Source organism: Taudactylus pleione, unplaced genomic scaffold, assembly GCF_031769625.1.
Source record: "Taudactylus pleione unplaced genomic scaffold, aTauple2 ptg000133l, whole genome shotgun sequence".
NCBI lineage: Eukaryota > Metazoa > Chordata > Amphibia > Anura > Myobatrachidae > Taudactylus > Taudactylus pleione.
In genome coordinates this window covers 507,789-531,805 of record NW_028284535.1, presented here as the reverse complement: position 1 = coordinate 531,805, position 24,017 = coordinate 507,789, and the positions used below count along the sequence as shown (strand labels likewise).

Below are 24,017 nucleotides of genomic sequence, written 5' to 3'. Positions count from 1 at the left end.
CTGGGAACTCCAACTAGCACTACTAGAACCAGCATGCCCTACTAATGCTGGCTCCTTCATGCAACTCATAACAAACAAACAAAAATGGCAGCTGCTCAATCAATCTAGCAGTACTAATCAGGTGCATGAAAGGGAGGGGTCATACTAAGTAGAAAAAGAAGGAGGATTTAACCCCCTATTGTACCTCAGCACACTGAATAATACCTGCAACAATATATGAAGACTATATGGTCATAGAAATTCAGAGATATTAGTTGCATGCATTTGCAAATACATGGGAGGCTGCTGGGCCACGTCACGGCTTCTCTGTTACCAGCAGTCCCTAACACTAAGGGGTTCGCATCGGGGCGCAGTGCACCCCAAAAAATGTCCAGCCCAGGACCCCCCCAGGGCATCACACGAAAATGGAAAAAGAGTGACAGTGCAGTGTAAAGTATAGCTGTGTGTGAGTAATCATTAAGTGTGGAATGAGAGGTTAAAATATATGTGAAAAAATACATGAATAATAAACAAACATAAAAGGTGATGTGAAAAGCAACTATGTGTATTAAGTGGTGATGCCCTGAGGAGGCCCAGCCAGACCAGTCCCGGGGGCCCTACGCCCAAACGCTCACCCCAAATGTAAAATATACCAATTATAAGGCCTCATGATAAAGGCACGTATATAATTTTGTCAAATGTAAGGCCTCATGATAAAGGCACATACATAAATGCATCCAAATTGAGAGCCAGCTTACCTGGGAGTCACCCCTGGGAACTCCAACTAGCACTACTAGAACCAGCATGCCCTACTAATGCTGGCTCCTTCATGCAACTCATAACAAACAAACAAAAATGGCAGCTGCTCAATCAATCTAGCAGTGTTAGGGACTGCTGGTAACAGAGAAGCCGTGACGTGGCCCAGCAGCCTCCCATGTATTTGCAAATGCATGCAACTAATATCTCTGAATTTCTATGACCATATAGTCTTCATATATTGTTGCAGGTATTATTCAGTGTGCTGAGGTACAATAGGGGGTTAAATCCTCCTTCTTTTTCTACTTAGTATGACCCCTCCCTTTCATGCACCTGATTAGTACTGCTAGATTGATTGAGCAGCTGCCACTTTTGTCCAGGAATGATGATGTTCGTCCATGTAAGATGACGTTTTGCCTCTTTCTGAGTTCCGTTTTTTTGGAGGGAAAAATCCGAACTCCACGTGCAAACTCGAACCTATCTGAGCCTGCACATCCCTAATATATATATTAGGGGTGAGCGGGTTCAGATTTCTGAAATCCGAGCCTGCACATCCCTAATATATATATATATATATATATATATATGACACCTAGGGGTAAAGAATCGAGTCTGATCGAGTTTGTTTTTTCCTTTTCAACTCGATTAGCATTGCCAAAACTCGGGTGATTTGAGGCTCCTGAAACTCACAAATTTACAAAGAAGTGAGTTTAGCTGAGAGTGAGTTTTCCGATGGTGAAGCAGATCGAGATATCTCCCCAGAGTAGCAAGTTTTGGAGGAGATTACTCACCCAAGATTGCAGTGTTTTCTCTCTGCAAAACTCTCCCGAGCAGGCAGCCTGCACATATCAGTGAGATATGTGAAGGCTGCTTGTGTGTTGTAGCTGTAAAAATCGGTTTAAATAATAAAAAAAAATGACATAGGGTCCCCCCCAAAAGCATAACCAGCCCCCCCCAAAAGCATAGCTCAGCCAGTCCTGGTTCCAATATTTACGGGAAACAAAACAAGTAGGGTTCTACCGTAATTTAGGAACCAGCACTTGGCTGCAGGGCCAGTGTTGGTTTTAAATATGGGGGGGAAAAAATGCGTAGGGGTCCCAGTATATTTAAAACTAGCACTGGACCTAAACCGACTGGGGTGTAATGCCACACCCAGGATACCCTATCTCCAGGTCTCCAGAGCCAAACTCTCCCAAACTCTCACTTTAGTAAATTTACCCCCTAGTGTTTACAGTAGCCGTAAGCAGCAGTGATATTTTTAGCTGGCTGTTTATAATGAAGGGCTCCTTGATCCAGTAATGCAATGTTTTCTTCTCCCTTCTCGCTCCCCAGGGCTGAGGTGGCACAGCTCTCCTACCAGCTCCATTCTCAGGAGAAGAAGATGAACGACACTCTTGGCAAGGACAGAAAGCAGACAGACAGACTGGGGAAACTGACCATTGAGCTGAACCTGGTCAATGTCACCGTGCAGTTACTCAGGACCCAGATAGAGGCCATAGCGGCTTCAGGTCTCAATGGTAATCTAAATAGATAGTTATATCAATAGTCTATGATCTCCAACGTCAGTGCAGAGGGGACCCCTTACTGCTCACGTCAGACATCTTACAGTAAACACGAACGTAGAAATGAGGCCTGTAGCTATGGAAGTTCAGAGATGTGTATAAAAGATTATTGGATATATAAACATGTTTTATATAAACAGAGTAGTGTTTGGCTTAGCGGTGTGCTGGGAGTTAGAAGGGCAAGGTTACTATTACAGGGAAGCTCCCAGACAGACATTGGGAATATGAAGGAACTCTCCCAGCATTAGGAGATGCTGCATTCTTAGGTCATTGGAAACTCAGTTGACAGCACCACTGTCCCCCTCCTCGACTCCTCCCTCTCCTTCACTCCCCACATTGTGTATCTCACAATCTTACTGCTCCTCCTTTGCAATATCCCTAGAATTAGACCTTTTGTTATCATGGACGCCCCCAAATCTTGCATCCATGCAATTACAACCTCCTCCAATCTGGCTTTTCTCCAAACCGCCTCCCCCCACTGTAATCGATCCTAATCGCTGCTGCCCATCTTATTTACATCTCTGTGTGGTGTCGGCCCGCTGCCAACAGCTTCACTGGCTCCCCACCTGCTACAGAATCCTCAGCCACATATAAAGCCCTCAGTTGCTCTACTCTCTCCTACACCTCAGACCTCATTTATGTCCACACTCACTCCCGATTTTTCTGCTCTTTAGCACTGAGCACCACTCACCTTCGCTCTGGTCACCTCCTCTCACCCCCGCATCCAAGATTTCTCCCATGATGTATCAACGCGCTGGAACTCGCTTCCTCGCTCTATCAGACTCTATTTCAGTGTCCAAACCTTTAAGTGAGCCTGTAAGATTTCATCATAAAAGCCTATTAGCCCTCTACTTTTTATGCAGCCCCTCTGTTCATTCACATTCTCTATCCAAATTCACAATCCAGGATAAATTCCTCCATCTTAAACTGTACATGCTTATAGGCAGGGCCCTCGTCCTCTCCTCCTAGCACTATTCCTTCTATCAGTGCACCTTTGTGTAACTTCCACTGTCTCTCACCAGTGACTCTGATCTGACCCTGTCTGTCCTAGATTTATCACTGCTTGTTTTTTATCAGCCATAGTGAGTTGCTCCACCATACCCCTCACCTCCTCTATACTGCACCCTACATTTGGCTGTGTTGTTGTGTTAATTGTTATCCTGTGTTTATGTTTAATCGTGTTGTTTAATCTCTGTGTGGTGCTGCGGTTACTTTGTGGCGCCATATAAATAAAAGATAATAATAAGAAAATATTAATAAGATGAAAATTCTACAGTCTGGCTGTGTCAGTCTAGAGCAGGGTGGGTGATTATTTCAGCTGGGGGGACCACTTAGCTAGTTTGGTCCGGGAGAGGGGGACCAATAGAGAATGCTGGGAGATAGGGCCTGCCACCTCACATGACTGCAAACTGTCAGTGTGTTGCTGCACTATGTCAACAGGCAATATGTGGCCTATTCTCCCTTGGCCCCCACTCGGCGGGAACAAAAGGCAAAGGACCGGACGCAATTGTCTGCACAACCCTGATCTAGAGGAAGGTGGGACAAAACCCTCAGCTGCCAATTAAACCTCACTGCAGAAGCAGAAAATCCAACCTGACCCCAATAGGCAATCAGATGAAACCCTGGACTGATCACCAAATAGGACAATGTAATAATTATAGCTGGAGAAACCAGTTGTTGTAAGAGGCATCCAATCACCTTTTAAATCCCATTAATTAATTGAATGTCATAAATTTCCTTTGGGGGAGAATCCTGTAGTCTGTAATACCGCTAGATGCATCTTTAGACCCCGCCATTAGTCACACCAGTGAAACTTGCATCAGCCCTATGGCAGATTTTCCGTCTGAATATGGTCTTCAATGTGAACGATTGAGCGCCTGTGTGCGCAACCACTTTAGCGACGCACCTGTGACACTCCTAAAACGGGCCTTGCCCGTGCGTCTGAATAGCCACCATGCAGTCACTGCCCAGGAACACGAAGAACATTTACGATACATTCCTGACACCTTGCGTTTCAATCGCAACTGAGCCTTTGTGCGCACACACACCGTGTAACGCATGCGCCATACTAGTTGTTAGGGTTTTACGCGCAGTAGGAAGAAAAAGCCCTCAACTCCGTGAACTTCGACATTGCTTACGACCTAGAATCAGGCCCTTAATGAGCGTTCACATAGCCACCATATTTCCGAACGCTGGAGGCAATATCGAAATTGATACAAATTGCCATCAGTGCTCTAAACGCAGAAAACGAATGCCCATAGATTACGTAGACAAGCAAAAAAAAACTAGTGCTAACTTTACAGTATAGAAATAAATAATTGATTCCATTATATAGTACGTCTTTAGTGTTTTATAGGTAACAAACAAAAAAATCCTACATTAAATGCTGCGTATAATAGAATCTGTAATATGCCAGTAAGTAAGTTCAGGATTACGGTTCTGGTCACTTAGTAGAAATTAGTTACAGATGACATGAAACAAAACACAGTTTTCTGTTATTACATTTAAGCCCCAGAAAAATACTGCATGTTCCAGATCATTGTAATGCAGTGTTCCCGAGATGGATATCAGCAATGATAAAAGTCTGTGGCCTGGAACCAAATATAGATACTAAACTGAATGTCTGCAGGGCAAATGTCTTTCGATTGGCACGTTGGACTTTCTGTTATTTTATTTTGCAGAGTCGTATGGTAGCATCCTGAGGTCTTACCTGGAATCCATAGACGCGGAGAGAACAGCCAATGGCTCTGTATCTGGGCCTGAAAGCCCCGTCTTCCACTCTAGAGAGACACGGACGGAGACAGAGAAGCTTCTCAATGACAATCTGGACAGCTATCGGAGGAACATGACTGCTCAGAAGACCTCCCTGAAAGAACTACAGAAGAAGGCTAAGGATCTTAATGTCTTCAAAATCAATGAGAAGGTACGCATACATGTATTATTAATATGAAGGCCCGAGACCTTTTATAGAGGTGATGGAACTCTTAGATGACTCTTCTTAAATTTCGTGTTGTCAAAGGCAAGAGGCATTGTCTGATTTTAACCGATTCTGTTCATAAGGGCCTACACGCGGTGGTGTACAAATTTCGCAGGCTTATCCAATAATTATGGATTTGCTGCCAACCAATGACATCACTGAGGCATCTGATTAATATTCATGAGGCCTGACTAATAATTATGACTTGGTCTTACTGAATTTATATCATAAACTATGCAGCTTCCAGGCTTAGTCAACAAAATGCATAGCTCCCGACATTGGAGTTGAGCGAATTGGAATAGGAGGTGTGGCCACTTAATATAGGGGGTGTGTCCATGTAACAGAGGGGTGTGGACCTTATCTCACTCCTATAACCCCTTCACACACACCTGCCTCTGCTACACAGGGTGGCAGTAAATGCTCATTCTGTACCTCCCCAACTGCCAGACAATCGGGACAACACAGTGTCCCAATGAAATTGAGAGCTATGCAAAATGGCCGCTCCTGTGTAAAGCAAGTTTTACCCTTCAAGAAAATGAGCATAGCATTTGTGTCACATGACTAATTTAGGTTCTGTTTGATCTGAAAGATCTGTGGTGCCCCAGGAGACCAACCCTGTGACCAGGCTGCCTGCGGTGGAGCTAACTGTAGAGACGACCAGGGCCAGAGGAAGTGCGGCGGGGAAAACTGTAATGGAGCCGTTCCCATCTCCACCAAGGCTCTTGTATCTGCGCAAAACGTAAAAGTGGACTTGGAGAACATGGCCAACCAACTGAATGACATTGCGCAGAAGGTGAATGGAGTTCTCATGTGTTACTATGCAGACGGTCCACTATTTACCATCAGGACTAACTCGGTGATGGACCGCTCTCACCGATTCCATAAATATTTGAATTATTGCAACTATTGCCATATTTATCATCACTAGATCTATCGGCAAAAATGAAACCACTGACTAATGCTGAGTACGCACTATGCGAGATGTATCGTTCGGACAGCCGACGAACAATATATGGTTAAGTGTGTCAGCTCGTGTATACACACAGTATATCCGTAAACAACATCATTCGGAGATATATTGCGTCAGCCGTGCAGCACAGCAGATGCGATATTTCTTGCAGATATATATTGTGCACCTGTCGGTGTGATCCGTATACTTGCCGCAGGAACTGCCGACACTGGCATCACAACTGGGTGGGCAAAGTTTAATGCCCATCCAGTTGTGATGCCTGGCCAAAATTTATCAAGCGGCCAATTGGTAAGTGTGTATGCTTACCAAATTGGTCGCTCAGTATGCAGAGACGGCCGGCCAGCCGCTAGGTCGCTTAAGTGTGTACCCAGCATTAGACTAATATGGTACATGACAAAGCCATAACGGGTGCAGCATTGGGTACAGTGGGGGCAGCATTGGGTACAGTGGGGGCCTGGCTGAGCAGGTACAGTGAAGGGCTTGCTCATTTATTAAGTACAGTAGGATGACAGGAGCTGGATCATTTCCTTTCCCACATACTAATGCATTGGCTTTATTGCACGTTGAATGATTTGAGTGGGGGGGGCTGCACACACCCCTATAATGCTGCTACTGTTTGGTTATGATCTTCCAGATTCAGGAGGTCCAGGGAATAGCGCAAGAAGTAAAAGTACAAAGTGGGGCCACTCTGAGCAAGGCCCAGGATGCCAAGCGGCGAATTGAAGACTCAACGGAGAAACTGAGGGCGTTTATTGGGAAAATTAAAGATTTCCTGACCGGTAAGAAGTGAAGAAGTACCCGGCTTTTAGGGGGTTGATAAATAGCACAAGACAAGATTTGTGAGATATATTGATCTAGAAACAGTCGTTTCTGCATGAATTTCACCAATAAAAAAGGTTTAATGACTAGGCCCCTATATGCTTTAAATATGTTATCCGGCTCCCAGCAGGCACATACTGTATCTGTCTGTAGTGGTCTTTTTGAGCCGCAATTACGCGAATGTTCCCTTACTGTTATCGGCCTCTCTAAGCAGAAGAAGTCGGAAGTGCAAAATGCGGCCGAATCTGCATAAAGATGGAGACGTAAGATTTCTCTGTGTGCCTACGCGGTACATCCGCCCCAAAGTATCTCAGCGATGTCACTAGTTGTAGTGAATTAATAGATTTTTGGGAATATTGTTTCAGTTTACAATATTAGGGGTCTATTTACTAAGCAGTGTTAGGAGAAGTGAAGAGTGAAAAGTGATCAGGTGCCAGCCAATCCGCTCCTAACTGCCATCTCACAGGCTGTGTTTAAAAAATGACAGGAGCTGATTGGCTGGCACCTTATCACTTTTTACTCTTCACTTTTCACTTCTCCTAACACTGCTTAGTAAATAGACCCCTTAGTGTCTCCAATGAATCTCAATTATGATGCCCCCTGGATGCCCGCTGCGTAACGCATTCATATTGCACTGATACATCTAAGTGATCTTCAGGGTGCACACCACAATCTAGAAGCGCCCTTAGGTCTGAAAGATGCACATTGTGCAGAAGTGTAGAGATCTCATATCAAGTCCAACCCCTGACCAATGGTGAAGGATGCCCCTGCTCCCGCCAGCTCTTGCTAGTCTGCAAATGCTTTCAGCTTCCTCCACCGTCCCTTGTGCATTGGCGGAAAGCTAGGTGCCCCCATTAAGTTACAGCGTGTCACAAAGAGGACTTTGCTCTGCGCCTCACCTGTTTTGTGCTTCACTGTTTGCGCCCAGTGGCTCCATTTCTATGTCTGATCTCTTGTGGATTTATTTTTCCATACAAATTAGGGTTCAGTTTGTGTCCTTATTTAGTACAACAAAGACAGTGTCCAGGGAGGGGGGGCATCCATAATATTCCCGTAGTTCTGAATTATTCTTTAATGCTTGTCCCCAGAGGAAGGAGCTGACCCGGAGAGCATCGAGTTAGTGGCCAGGCAGGTGCTGAACATCTCACTTCCCGCTAGTCCTGGTGATATTGTCACGTTCCTCGACCAGTTGAAGGAGAGCATCGGTAACCTCAGTGGGGTGGACATGATACTCAATACTACGTCTGAGGACCTGGCCAACGCCAAGCTCCTACTGGAAGAGGCTGTGGAAGCCAAGTAAGTGATGTCATAGTTTATCCTTTCTAGTGACCCTTGTGCTGGGCAGGACAGAAGGATAGGGGGCCGGGATACAGCACGGCTTCACTGGGCCCATAGCGAAAATTTGGTGGAGGGGTGGTGATGCATCTTCAGCCCCCGGCCAACCGTTCCTTTCTAAGTCTAACCTGGGGTTTGGTGCAACATACAGAACATGGGAAGTGGGGGTACAGTAAGGAGCTGTCCAGATATTTACCACACAGGCAGAGAGAGAACAGATGCGGTGAGTTACTTACAGAAAATGAAAGTGTAGTCAGTCAATACTTGAAAATATATAAGGGGAGATGTACTAAGCCGTGGAGAAAGATAAAGTACCAACCAATCAGCTCCTAACTACCATTTTTCAAACAAAGCCTGTAAAGTGACACTTAGGAGCTGATTGGTTGGTATTTTATCACCGTCCACTTTATCTCTCTCCAAGGCTTAGTACATAGATACCTATCAGTTAATATATGAACCGCAGGTAACAGGCACCCTCACTTCTTTAGGTGCTCAACTGCATGCCTGCTCAACGGAATCAGTATGTAATACCGGCGGCTGTTTAGCCACCGGTTCAAATCCTGACACGAGAACCCAACAACAGGAGATCCCAACGCCGGCTGGTAAGTACCCTAACCCTCCCCTCTCCCCCCCTAGCCCTCCCTTAGGGGTGCCTAACCCTAAAACTCCCGGGGGATTTCTAAACCTAACCCCCCCTTCCCGCACCCTAAACCTAACCCTCCCGGGGTGGTGCCTGACTCTAACCTACCCCCGGGGGTGTCTGACTCTAACCTACTCCCGGGGGTGCCTAACCCTAACCTTCCCCCCCAATACCTAACCCAAACCCCGCTACACTCCATAAACCTAACCCTTCCCCCCGCGGCTAACGCTAATGACACCCCGGAACTTACCTCATTCGAGCTGTCGTCCTTCGGCATTTCGGCGTCGGAATTCAGATAGGCGTCAGTATTTTGACGAGTATCTGAAGTCCTCCATCGGGCTTCTCGTGTTGGGATATAGACCATCGGCATTTAGTCCCCCGTTCTATAAACTGCATCCCCTGCTTAACATGTGGGTGCCCACTTACTGGCCATGGAAAATCCATCCAACACCTACCATCAGATGGATTACGCCATCGGCCCTGCATCTTGGCTTCCTTGTAAAATCAGGAGCAATTTCTCAAAAGTACGGGGCGAGAAGTCACAAAGGGGCGTTTGCGCTGCACAGTTGCACTTTCACTTTCGTACATCAGCCTTCTAGTGTTGTTAGGTAAAGTCCAAAGTCAAACAATTTTGAAACCAGATTCTACTTGCGACAGTGACCTGTAATAATTTAAAAGAACACTCTCTGGGCCTTATTCAGAGTTGGACGTAAATGACGTGTGACGCAAAATTGCACCCAAATGGCTGCCGTAAAGAATCAACCACGTAATTCTACTTGCGATTACCGAAACCCTGGTACAAGTTGCGAATGGATGATGACAATGGATGCAGGCTGCGCCCGATTGGACAAAAGGGACTAACACACACCCATTTATGCAAATACATCCAAACTGCTGATACTGTGTTTTAAAACTCAAATTACACTGCGGTAAAAACTCGTTTTCCACAAATAAAGTACGCTTCATAATCTGGTAGGGAAGGAAAAGTCTGCACATATGTTTCTGAGCGTTGTCATAAAAAAAAAAAAATTTGATATTTGCGTCTGGTTTATTTCGCACTTCAAATGCTCCAAACCAATTCCGTACTTATTACCTGTAGTGTGTAGCCTTTTTTACTATGAGTTTTAAGCCACACCTCTTTTCCTAGCTCTGCCGCATCTGACACAGGTACATGATTCATAGGTGCGAGCTACGACGTTGCCGTGCGCAAGCGGACAATATTTTTAGTATGCGGTTGAGTCGCACGACACATGTATCCCAATAGTTACTGCTCTAAGACGCAGATCGAAATTGCGCTCAGATGCACGCAATATCGGTTTGTGTTTCAAGGATGTAACGGGGGCTAGCTAGACGTGGGCGTGTCATATGCCACGTTCAGGCGTACAATTTCTGCCTGCCATAGGGCAGGTGTAATGTCCGATGGTGCGTCTTAATGCGCACCACTACGGATTAGCGCCACAGCAGGTGAGCCTGTCCGTAGGAAGCCCATCAGCTGTAGCATTAGCATACAGTCGCAGCTGAATATCGCTGCAGGATCATCTCAAGCTCTCAATCCTTAAATAAATAAGTTTTCCAGCTGCGGATGACTTATATTAGGGCCCTGACATATGTTGTACAACGTTTTGGAAATTCTGCTGAAGTATTTAGACAGAGAAAGTGATGATGAGTCCTGCAGACAGGAGTGCCAGCACGGGAGATGAGGGCGATGATCCATACAGCAAATAGGAAGTTGGACGGAAAGTTTGTGCAGGAATTCCGGATGTGTCCACACAAGACCTGCGGCAGCTCACACTGCTTATTACTGTACAGATGTCAGAGCTGCTGTTGGGATCATTTGTAGCTCAGATGAGAGCAGCTCACGCAGTCCCTGCTGCTTAGTCCCTGCTGCTCATGCAGTCCCTGCTGCTTAGTCCCTGCTGCTTAGTCCCTGCTGCTTAGTCCCATCTGCAAGTTGTTTTTGGAAAGTTTGTCCAATTACATTAACGACATAAGTATTCTGAAGAGTTTTTGTTTTGTTCACCAAACACCATATATTACATTATGAAATGACTAAGCATTATACATTCCTAGGTTTGCATTTTTTGAACCTCTAATCTGCATTTTCCCTTACCACCATAATGTATATAGCCCCAATCCCGTGGCATCCCATTTGTATAAAATAATCAATTATAAATAATTTGGTCCTCATTGAGCTAGTGATAATCTGATTAAAACACATTGGGGTGTGATAGGGACTTGTACACAAACCCGATGGATAGCGTACAAGTCTGATGTTTACTGACCGGCACATGCGCAGGATCCGTACTGCGCCTGTGCCGATCGCTGACTATCTAACCTTAATCCTAATCCTAACCGTCGGGATGTCAGCAGTTGGGAATCCTTGAGCCGAATTGTGCCTGCTGGCGGGATTTTGGTGCTGGCTTCCTGACCTACATCCCAGGTGCTATATATGTAGTGCTCCATGACAAGCAATCAGCTATTAGCTGTTATCTGTCTAATGTAAGGTAGAAAATGAAGGCACATTGATGCTTTGTTTTCAAATGAGCACTTTTAAATTGCACTCGAGGGGTAAGTGTATATAACAAATGTATATAACATATATATCATGTAGCAATAGCTTCAGGGGCAAATGCAGGATTTTTACAGGAGGGTTTCCACATACACACACATATATATGTCACACATACCTTACACACACACTTACCTTGCAGCAGCTGCGGGTTGTAGACCTGATAAGGATGGGACCTGGCAGGCTGGCACCATGTCATCAGGACCCTCCCCCTAGTGACAAAATGCAGCGATTCGCCGGTCATTCGTGAGGGGGCGGAGCAGGGGCGTTTCTAGAGAGGAGGGGGCCAGTGTGCAGTCTCCTACACGGGCCCCCTCCTCTCTGTCCGGCGGCCGGCAGCGCACTGAGCTGTGCACGGCCAGCGCCGGAGTTATAGACTCTGGGCACCAGAGTGCGCCCAGAGTCTATAGAGGATGCGCTGGTCACCGGGAAAATGGCCGCGGTGGCCATTTTCCGTGTACTGCGCGTGCGCAAACTACAGGAAAATGACCGCGGTGGCCATTTTCCAGCCGTTTTTTACAGCGACGGACCCCCGCGCCGACGTGGGACTCCGAAGAGGCAAGTAATTTTATGGGTGCAGGGTGGGCGGTGCGGGGCCCCCCTGGACCCAGGGGCCCGTGTTCCCCGCACACCCTGCACCCATTATAGATACGCCCCTGAGGCAGAGCCAAATGACGCAATTCTAATGAAATGACATCATATTGGCTCCGCCTCCTCCCAATTGACCCGCAAATAGCTGTATTTTGCCACGAAGGGGCGTTGCTTAAGAAAATGGTGCCTGCTCTCCAGTCTGTCAGGGGGGTTTCTGGGTACTCAGAAACCCCCCCTGCTTGCACTAGTGAGCTTAGTGTGGATTTGCACCTTTCAGCAGTAATAGTAAGTAAGACTTACTGGAGGCAGTCAGTTGCAGAATGACTGCAGCCGTTGTGGGTAAGCAACAGATCCACAACAATAAACAGATCTAGTCCCTGAACCCATAATGGAATATTATGTTTCTGTTCAATGTTTTCCATTAACCAATTATAGAGCTAATACAGCCCAGAGGCTCACAGGTTGTCTCCTATTTCTATGAAAAAGTCTTTATTTTCCGTTCGCGCAGGAATAAAGCTGACGGGGTGAGTGGGAACATTGCGGAGGCCAAAGCTCTGTTGGATGAAGCTGGAAGTAAAGCAAACTCGGCCGAGAAAGCATTATCTGCTGCCAAGCAGAGTATCAACAGGCTGAGGAACAACGTGGAGAAGGTGAGGTCCTCCTGGCCGGTGCTGGCCTGGGCTACAGCTAAGGGCTTTTCCATGTCTATCCACTCTTGAGGGAAGATGTATCAAGCCTAGGATAGAGATAATGTAGAGTAGTTGCCTAAAGCCACCAATCAGCTTCTAATTGACATTTATCTAGCACAGTACAGGTTGAGTCTCCCATATCCAAATATTCCGAAATACGGAATTTTTTTAGCTTGACTGAGATAATGAAACCTTTTGATTTTTGATGGTTCAATGTACACAAACTTTGTCTAAGGCACAAATTATTACAAATATTGTATAAAATTACCTTCAGGCTGTGTGTATAAGGTGTATATGAAACATAATTGAATTTCATGTATGTACACAAACTTTGTTTGAGTCACAAAATTATTGAACATATTGTATAAAATTACCTGCAGGCTGTGTGTATAAGGTCTATTTAACACATACATGCATTCTGTGTGTATATTTGGATCCCATTCCCAAGATATTTCATTATGATATGCAAATATTCCAAAATACGGAATATTCCGATATCCAAAATACCCCTGGTCCCAAGCATTTTGGATATCAGAGACTCAACCTGTATATGAAATGACAGATGGACACTGATTGGTTGCTTCTTTTGCAACTACTCAACTTCATCTCTCTCCAAGGCTTGATACATCTCCCCTGTTAATCTACAGAAACTGCATTGAAAATAGAAATAATTGTTTCTTATGTGCTCGTGTCCACCATTGTGTTCTAAAATGTCAAGGCCGTGTTTGAAAACTTAGAATAAGACACAAACCGTTTTTTAGGCACTAGTGCAAGGTACTTGTACAATAGATTGTAATGGTAAAAGTACAACGCATGTAGATTGCATAATTGACCCATTTTACCGTAATATATGTGTGAGCGATCCTTTAACCACAATGATACCTTGTCCTGCAAAGCTGGTAACTGCTTGTTGTTCACATATCATCATGTTGTGAATAAGCTAATATTAAATACAGGAGCCGACTTATCAGAAAGGGAATAAAGCAATAGATGAAAGTGGGTGTTTTTGCTGGTGGTTGGGTCGGTTTTCGCTTGCCCGAGACAAGTAAGGGATTACGGCCAGACGGGTTTCGCCAAAAACGGCTTCTCCGTGCCTTTCCTGTTTGATTATATCAGGACATAATAATAAATAAACGTTTTATTTTTTAAATAAAGATTTTTTTTTTAACATTTTCAAACTTTTTTATTTGCTTTTATCAAATCTATTTTTTTGTTTAACTTTTATTTTCATTTTTATTGCCATTAGTAGTATGGAAGCCGGTATATGCACAAGGCCAGTGTTGCCGGGGCAGCTGAGTATCACTGACCTGTGGTCTTTATTTGTCAGTAAATTATCATTATTATTGTTATTATTATTATTATTTTTATCACCGTGATAAAACAAATTTTAAAAAATTCACACTTTTTACCGTGATTGGGAGCCTAATGGCAAATAATCCCCAAGAGGATTAGAGATGTATAGAGATTCCATGACACCTGAATGAGAGCACAGTATGTTATTGGTCACAAAATTTCTTTATAGCCTCTATTTAGTAGCGTCTATCCAATAGCAGCCATTCAGACATTAACATTAATTAGCATTCTACTAAACTGATAAACGGTAATATCTCATTTGTTCTCATCTTATTTGCTATCGCCCCTGGTTCTAAACAGAAGGTTGTTTCAGGCATAGAAGGAGTTACAGTACTTATCACAATTGCTTTCCTTCCCTATCCTGTTTTCACTTATTTCCAAACCATTGCGGCTGTATCCTCCCCTCACTAGCTCGGTGACTTATTTCCTTTTGGAGCGAATATCAGATAAGAGGAAAGATTATACCGCTTGGGAAGAAATCCAGTTTTCTAATATGAGCTGTGAGTACATTCAGAAGCTGCATTAATAGGCTTCATTTTTTCAACTTACAAAAATAGAGTACCCCCATCCCATTCTCTCGTCCCCATTATTCTGGCTCAGCAAACTCCTAGTACACTGCTACCAAAATTCCCTAAATCTTGCCTGATGGGATCCTGTGATCAACTGCTTCTGCTTTTAAATATGCTGCAGTGAATTTAGTTGGCGGCTACCTCCAGTGGCGCGATGTCTAACGGAAGCTTCAAAAAAAAATTTTTTTGTTTGTTTTTTTTTTTTGCAATTTTCTCAGTTGAAAATACATCAGACACACTTTGTTTCTTTTAAATTATTAAATTGAATTAAAAAACGGTGAAATGGCTTTTGACTTTAAGTCGCGGGTAAATATACACACGTTAAAGTGTGTATTGCCTCATAAATACTTACGGAGGTTTTTTCACTTTTAGTGGACTAAAACTGATTTGTAGTTTAATGTTGTTCTTGTAGTAAAGTGGTTTTGTCTAGGACGTCAGTATTTGACTGTGATGTGGAAATAATAGTCCAGTCAGAATTGAGAGAAAAAAAAAAACAAGTATAAATTTTTCCCTTATATTTGTTTTTTTGGAAATGTGTTTCCACAATATTTTAACATCTTGGAAAAATAACATAATTGGAAAAAGAATACAGGAAAAGAAAATAACATTTATATAAAATATAACTGTATTAACAAAAGCCTACGAGCCTGGGAATATAGTGATTATTTTTTTGTAATATCACTTCATGATGAGTATGTCACTTCCTGTTTGTAGACTACCAATGGCTTTACTGCTACCTAATAACACCTCATAGGAGGTTACTGACGTCTGCCTGTCCTTACCTAAATTATATATATGTGTGTGTGTGTGTGTGTGTGTGTGTGTGTATATATATATATGTGTGTGTGTGTGTGTGTGTGTGTATATATATATATATATATATATGTGTGTGTGTGTGTGTGTGTGTATATATATATATGTGTGTGTGTGTGTGTGTGTGTATATATATATATATATATATATATATATGTGTGTGTGTGTGTGTATATGTATATATATATATATATATATGTCGTTTGTCCTATTCCTTTAACTTAGAGGAGCCCCCCCACCACTCTATCTTGCATCACTGTAATATCTATGAGGGAAGAGTCGGTTACTGGGGCCTAAAGATTCATAGTTCTGAGTAACTGGCTTTTATTCTTCTAGGTAAAATACTATAATATACAGTATATATTGTTGGTTTCAGACAGCTAAAATCTGTGATAAAGCAGCTCAGTTGAAAGAGTAATTTGACATTTTTGACTTCTGCATATTTATTTCGATGTTTTGGGTGAAGCAACTGTGTTTTTTTTAGCCAACGAGTATTCCTGAAGGACTAGACACCAGTAACATAAGTCCATAAGTGACTTTAATCAGGGCTGGCTCGAGGCATGTTCGGCCAGTGCGGTCAAACAAGGGCGCCACCCCATAGAGGGTGCACCCCTCCCATCCATTCCTGAAATCAGTCCCGTTTTCTGCTGTCCCCTCGGGGCAAAGTGTCCTGTGGGTGGTTGGGCCCCAGGGAAAATGAGTACAGGAAGAGAGCTGGGGGCAGCCCAGCTACTGACGTAAATGACGTAACCCTGGAGCCGGCCCTGACTTTAATCTCCATTTAAATGAAATCTGTTCCATACTTAGTTACTCTCCCAAAAATCGGGTGGCGCTTCGGCCCCCCCGGGAAAAGTAGGCCGACCCCCCGGACTACCCCCGCGATTACCAGACAAACCCCTGAAGAGGGGGGGGGCGATGATGCAGTTTGTGCTGAATCGCGTCATCATGACCCCACCCCCTGCTTCACAATGTATAGCGGGGGGGCGGGGCCAAAATGATATGATTGTGTGACTACGCCCCCGATCCGCCCCCATTGCTGGGTAATATCCCCGTTTACGTCCCCCTATGCCGCTCCACGCCAACCCTGCTTGGCTGACCTGGCTGTCCTCTCCAGGAGGGGGCTGCCAGAATGTCGGAGAGCATGATCTGTTCTGGGGTGTGACGATTGCATTATGAGGTTGTGTTTTTATTTACAGTCCATGAAAAAAATTACAGCGGTTGAGCAGAAGGAGATGTCCATCATGAATCGTTTGGGAAACTTGTCCAAGGAAGTGGAAGATTTAGTGAAGAAAGTGGATTCCAACAGACAGTTGGCCAATGACGCACATAAAAAGGCGAACCAAGCTATTTCAGCCACCGATGGACTGGACAAGGTAAAGAATCAAACTAGAATTTATGAACCTTATTGATCTTTAAACATGAACAATTTATCCACCTCAATGATTCTTAGGCTCATATCAAACACAGTAAAGAATTTATTGTCCATTGTTAATAGGGTAATAAGTACTGGGTGATAGGTGCACATGGTACAGTCGTGTTGACCTTCTTTTTTTTTTTGTAACAGTGGCGAAACGCGTCTTCTATTATTTCTATATTTACACTCTTCGTTCTTACTTTCAGGAGATGGATGAAGTTAAAAAGAAGTATAAGGAGCTGAAGGATAAGGTTGGGGGAATGGACAGCTCTTCGGAAACTGCCATGCAAAAAGTGAAGAGGATAAAAGACGAAGCTCAGGACTTACTCAAGAAAGCAACAGATGCCAAAGAAAAGCTAGACAGTGGGTGAAATGCGTCACGTTGCGAGAGACAGTTATCAAATTTTAATTCTGCTTCTCCACATATTTGTGACATGTCTTTCCTCCAATTTGATGTTCCCGTTAATTCTCTACCTATGCTGGTATTTGATTCCCCTCCCTATTGGTTTTTATAGAGGACTGGTCCCTCATGTAGTCGTACTGATGTTATATTTTATTAATGCTTCATATTTATTTACAAAATGTAATATCATTTGTGTATATTTATATTTAGATGCATGTGTTTTACAGTTAAAGTGAGTTACCAATCTCACAAGAACATTGCTAAATTAGACAGTAAGTTAGAAGGGATGGCGTTGGGATCCCGGCAGTTGGGATGTCGGCACTCAGAATGCCGACACCAATCAGAATCCTGGCGCCAGCGTCCCAATTGCCAGCATCCCGACAATAAGTATTGGGGTTAGGGTTTAGGGTTAGGCACTAGGGGGAGTGTTAGGGTTAGGATGTAGGGGGGGGGGTTAGGTTTAGGCTGCGGGGAGGGAGGGTTAGGTTTAGGCTGCGGGGAGGGAGGGTTAGGTTTAGGGGTAGGGTACTTACAGGCCAGTGTCAGTATTTTAACCCAGTCGGGATGCCGGGGTCAGGATTCTCAGCGCCGGGTTCCTGAGTCCCGGCATCCCGTACCCAACCAATCTAGATACCAGAGTTTTAAAGGGGAGAGTATTGTGTCATCATGAAGGACAGGGCTGCCAAAAGCCGGGCCCGGACGAAGGGGAGCGTGACCTAATCGCGGGAAGCGTGGCCACGCCCCATTAAAACCCCATTACTGCCACCAAGTGGAGTTGCGCGCTGAGGAGGGGGCGCTGTAAGCCCGTCAGCCCAGCGCATATCAGGATGATCGCCTCCCCCCCCCTTACAGGCAGAGGAGACTACTGCTGGCCTGCAGCGAGCAGTCTCCCTTTGCAGCCCCAGCACACAGCAACGTGTCCTGGGCTACTCAGCTGACAGGGAGGGGGCAGCGTCGGTGCAAGCCCGGCCTGGGGTTATCAGTACGCTCCTCCTACCCCCTTGGCGCCCCTGATGAAGGAAAGACTTAAGTGGTTACCTGCTCCCTCCCCTACTCAATCGCTGTAAAATCCTGATAAGGCCTTACACCAGGAGAGTGAGGAACCCCTTTAGTTAAATGGGTTTTAAGGGCCTGATTCAGGCCTTCGGCACGCGCGAGCCCCGGCAGCTCCGTCGCTCCGGGGCTCGTTACAAGACAGGGCGGCTGTCGATGTTGATTGACAGCTCGTCCCGTTTTGTGCAGGGGTGGCTGCACAAACGCAGGTGTTTCCTTAGGAACACCTGCCGTTTGTGGGCGGCCCTACTGACATCACTAGTGATGTCAGTAGTGGACTTCCTGCTCTATTAGAGCAGGAAGTCCACTCGGGCTTGCGGGAGCCGAGACCCTACCGTAGGGTCTTGTCGCAAGCACGATGGTCGAGATAATCGCGACCATCGCCAGACCGCACGCACAAGCAGTGGGTGGTCACCCACAGCTGTGCGAGCGGCCTGGAGGCCGGAAAAAAAAAAGAACACCCTGATTCAAAGTAAGCGCTCGCAAACAGCGAGCGCCTCTGAATCAGGCCCTGACTTAACACAAGTTATCACCTTAATAGTCCAGGACAGGTCAAAGTCATCTAATGACTGGAAATAATTACAATTAGCTTCTCACTGTAGATGTGTTTTATTCCCCTCCGTTTATCCAATACCTACCGGTACTTGCGTTTTGTGTTCCAGGTCTTGACGAAAAGTTCCGAGCGAATGAAAATAAGATGACGCTGAAGATATTTGAACTTTTAGACTTGGAGAATAGAACTGAAACTCTACTTTACAAAATCAAAGAAAGAGCAAATATATATTCCACTTGTTAGAGCAAATTTGTCTTTTCTCTGCCAGCAAATCCCAGAAATGTAATATTCTAAATATTACGCAAAGGCCCATTTATGTGCTGCCTCCATCAAAATAACAGTGGCCAGGGCTTAAATGTATTGAATAATTAAGGTTGATGAATTGACAATGAGAGGTCCAAGACGATCACACTAATGTACGCACACAAATAATGGGGGTGATACAGCTGCGGACACAGTGACAGGGATAACGCAGATTCCCGATGATCGGGAACCTGCATATGCGCCTTACCTGTACTGCGCATATGCAGAACGGTCTGCGATCCCGCACACAGGACCTGATTCACTATGGATCGCTATTACGCACGCTGGTCTGCTGCGAAAATATTCTAATGACTGCAATCGCAAAACTAGTATAGAGATGCCCAAAGCCAGCATAGAGACGCCCACTACCGCTTTCGCACATCCGTAATACCTTGCAGTCCTGCGTATACATTGGGAACATGGAGTAACATCGGCCCCTCACGCATAATCACAACAGGTCTGACCTTACTCAGAAATTGCTAACCTCGTCGCACGCAGTAAGTACTCAAGCTGCGTATGCCGTCGCAGTGGCTAATGTATGCCTTCCCATGCAATGGCGTTCAAACGGACAGGCCCGCCAGCGTTTCTCCGACCACTCCCCCGTCACCACCCCGAAACGCTGACTACCTGTCACTCAACCTGCGATGGCTATCTTTCTGCACGAGTGATCGCAGAGCAATCGCAATGGCTAAGTCACGCCCGCGCGCTAGGCTGCATACACATGCGCAGTACGCACCATCGACCGATCTGCGTACGCTTGTTGCAGCTGCGATCCGTGATAAATCGGGCCTACAGTCTGGCAGCAGACTGATTGACAGTCTGCTGCTGTTTCTTGGCGGGGAGGGGGCGTCGACAGCCTCCGCAGCTGAATCAGCCCCAATGTTATCATTTACAAATGGCATCTTATAGAACATTGATATGACGTCTCTGTAGAACATCCGTGTAGATCATGTGCGTTTCATTTTATAGCAAAGTATTTCCACATGTCCGAGGCTGGTGTGCTTGTTGGGTACAAGGATCTCTCTGCCGCTAAACACAGAAATATCTCACTCTAAAGGCCCCAAATACATCAGTAATTGACTGCGGCAATTCTGCAATTTGCAATCGATTGAAAAAGGGACATTTTTTTTTATACGCAATCGATTGCAAATTGCAGAATTGCCGCAATCAATTGCTGATGTATGGGGGCCTTAAGATGACGGTCCACTCTGTATTATTAATAAGTGAATGCATCGGTGTCTCTATTCCAATGTTTGACTTTAGGGGGTATATTTACTAATGGTCGATTTTAATCGATTTTGATAGATTTAAAAGCGATAAAGATCGATTAATATTCATGTTGTGTTTCTGGGGCTAAATAACATATTTACTAATACTTAGACAATTTTTTATGTTTTTTTTTTTGTTAGCCCTAGGAACACAACATCGATGTTGATCGATTTTTGTATTGATTTTAAATTGATCAAAATCGATCTTTAGTAAATATACCCCTAGTAGTTAGTTACCCCCTCCTGCTGTAAGTCTCAGAAGATTTACAGACTAATAAAAAATGCAATAATCATACATACAAACAAATATACATAATAAAATATTGCACAAAGTATTTTATAGCCGTATCAGGACACCCCCGCTGTGTATATTCCAGCCAGGGCAGGATTATTTTGTACATAATAAATTGAAATTCTGTGACTTTCCAGCCATCGCTGAATAACATCGTCCTATAGTCTGGCTGCAAGAGTGACGTTGGCTGCCGGGGCATCTCCATGGGCCTTAATGCTGATTAAATCACGTGTTGTAGCATATTCTATATTAATGGCTTTTTTTTTTGTAATGTTGAAAAAATATATTTTTCTGTGTACATATGAGAGTCCTGACAAGCTGCCCACGCATTGAGGCCTGTGGGAGAATCATGAACAGACAGGGGTGGGTATTAGGTGTTAACTATAGATCACACCGTATCACTTGCCCAGACAGTAAGGGGTATAATTATTAAAGTGCGGATTTAGAAGTGAAATGGAGATGTTGCCTATAGCAACCAATCAGATTCTATCTATTATCTTCTAGAAGGTGCTAGATATATGATAAGTAGAATCTGATTGGTTGCTATGGGCAACAACTCCACTTATAAAAAACCTGCACTTTAGTACATATACACCTAGCTCTCTGCATGTCCTCCATAACCACCACTCTCCTGCTATTGTATCACTACTACACAGGATACTTTCCATTCATTTCAACTATACAAACAATACAGACCTATAAAACCAACAAAAACTATATATTTCATTTAAACTTATTAAAGACGTTTTAGGATTTTCAGAGTTTGATTTTTTTCTGTCCCCATCCACAATGGGCAATGTTCCGTTTGGGATCATATACCACCTTATTATAAATACATTTATTACTTTTGATACACGTTTAAAGGGTGTCTCCCCCGAAATCTTATTATAAGTTCTTCATGTTAAATAACATGCTCTACAGATTTGCAGTGGGTTTGAATATGCTGCACCTGCCATTTCCCTACATAAAGTGACGTGGGTTTATCATAGTCTGATAGAGATTGTCAGGTGCTGCCACATTTTGAACAGAATGATTGACACTCCCGGCCCTATTGACTCCTGAAGTCAGACAGTGCTCCCCTGAAAAGCTGGAACATTTCAAATTAACGAGCAGCGAGAGATTCATTCCCCAAAATAGTCTTAATATTTGCTGGACGATTCCAGTTTGCAGAACCTGAAAGGTAACATACAGATGTTTTCTCATATATATCTAGCATCAATACGCCACGCAGCACGACTTGCCTGGCGCGAGCGTGCCTCCAGGTCCAATTCTACTCTGCTAGCGTCAGGTGTCTAATGGGCCCCATCCATCTGCGATGGATTGCCGCGATGCTGCAACACGACATCGCAGAAATCCAACATGTTGGATTTTGCCGATCGCGATCAAAAAATAATCGTGATCGTCAAATCGACGACATCTAACATGGCAACATCGATGGTGGGCGATCGGAAATTTCCGATCGCATCCCTGCATCGCGACGATCCGTCGCAGATGTATGGGCACCTTAAGTTGCAATGCGAAGCAACTAGGACGCACCAGCAGACTGTGGATTAACTTCATATGTGACACTTGTATATCTGTACGCACCTGAGTCTCTGAATCTGTATATGAAGTGCTACAATGTAACAGCCGCAGCTTTTCTCATTCCAAGTTCCGTTGTGGTTCATATACAGACTCAGGCGCATACTGACATATTATAAAAAAAAGAAAAGAAAATGCAACCAGTAAAGATGCCAGAAAAATAACGCATGCGATACAAGTTGTGTTGAAGACTAAACGCACCATTACAAATTATGAATTTGAAACCATTCATCTTTTTAATACCTTTGTCAGGCACTGGTTAGTGACTGAAGAGCACATTAGCAGTACATAGTTGTGAGCTGTATAATGTGATTAAAAAAAAAGAAATAAAATAAGACATAACTTGTGTTCTTCATGGAAATAATAGGACTAGGGAGCTCATTCAGAGTCGGTCGTGAGCGCTGAGCGCTCACGATCGACTCGATGTTGCCCCACAGCGCATGCGCACGACGGAGCCGGCTCCGTCGTGCGCATGTCCGAGACCCGGCTAACGACGGGTGCTCCGTCGTTAGGGGTCTCGTTGCAGATGGGGCGAGCTGTCGATGTTGAGTGACAGCTCGCCTCGTTTGCTGGGCGGGCCGGGGGCGTGCCTGGCCAAACGGAGGCGTTCCAGTAGGAACGCTTGCCGTTTGGGGGCGGCCCCACTGACATCATCAGTGATGTCAGTGGGGAGCTTCCTGCTCGATCAGAGCAGGAAGCTCCCTGGGGCTTAAGGTTGACGAGACCCTACCTTAGGGTCTCGTCGTAAGCCACGATGGTTGTGATGGTCTTGACCATCACCCTTGTCGGTCGTTAGAGCTGTGGGTGTTAACCCAAAGCCTAACGACCGACATGGAGGCGGCCGTTCAGGATGCAAGCGGCCGCCCTGATTCAGAGCGACCGCCTCTGAATGAGGCCCTAGGTGTAGTAAAAGTGGACTGTAATGAAGAATAAGCACTAATTTCCTGTTCTGGGAATATATTCCCCCCCTCTACACTCCTTGCAAAATACACACTGGGAAAGATGTGTGAACTCACACTGTGTATAGGGGTCACTTGCTGCCTAGTCCAATCACCTTGATGAATGTTCCATATGGCAGCTATAAAGTACATTACAACATGGCTACCATTACATTTATATTATTGTCATGTGTATTAAAAATGAGCCTCATAAACAGCAGAAAATGGGTTTATTTACCAGCGTCTGTACTTTAGCAGGTGAAGTCACTCAGAGGCCCATTTATTATTCTATATTTGCAGCTATATCCTCAAAAACGGGTGTTAACCACAAATACGTATGTATTAAGGAGGGACCGCAGCAGGTATCTCAGATATCTGCTGCGATCCCTCCATTCCCGCAGGCAGCCGCATCCCCCGTAGGTTTCTATAGAGGATGCGATGCTGCCAAATTTACCAATATCCTGGCTGTTACTGTTATTCATTAGAAGTGATACCCTGAATGCCAACCTTTCACTACCTACTACATCTATCTGCTGGAGAGGCACCTGGGCATGCCATGGTGGCTGGGGTGAGTGCCGGATTATTTCTAT

The 24,017-nt window shown here is 44.7% G+C and overlaps 1 protein-coding gene across 2 annotated transcripts in view; it reads left to right on the top strand.

Moving 5' to 3' along the window:
* The window catches only part of LOC148523435 (laminin subunit beta-1-like), a 139,779-nt gene extending 118,107 nt beyond the window's left edge, over nucleotides 1-21,672 (top strand). For both annotated transcript variants that reach the window (XM_088473225.1, XM_088473224.1), the window contains exons 27-35: nucleotides 2,068-2,252; nucleotides 4,979-5,220; nucleotides 5,864-6,067; nucleotides 6,879-7,023; nucleotides 8,152-8,359; nucleotides 12,707-12,848; nucleotides 16,819-16,995; nucleotides 17,243-17,399; nucleotides 19,155-21,672. In XM_088473225.1, coding sequence (XP_088329351.1) covers nucleotides 2,068-2,252; nucleotides 4,979-5,220; nucleotides 5,864-6,067; nucleotides 6,879-7,023; nucleotides 8,152-8,359; nucleotides 12,707-12,848; nucleotides 16,819-16,995; nucleotides 17,243-17,399; nucleotides 19,155-19,288 — 1,594 coding nt within the window. In that variant the 3' untranslated portion in view covers nucleotides 19,289-21,672. The remainder of the gene's footprint in view (nucleotides 1-2,067; nucleotides 2,253-4,978; nucleotides 5,221-5,863; nucleotides 6,068-6,878; nucleotides 7,024-8,151; nucleotides 8,360-12,706; nucleotides 12,849-16,818; nucleotides 16,996-17,242; nucleotides 17,400-19,154) is intronic.
* The last annotated feature ends 2,345 nt before the right edge of the window (nucleotides 21,673-24,017 follow it).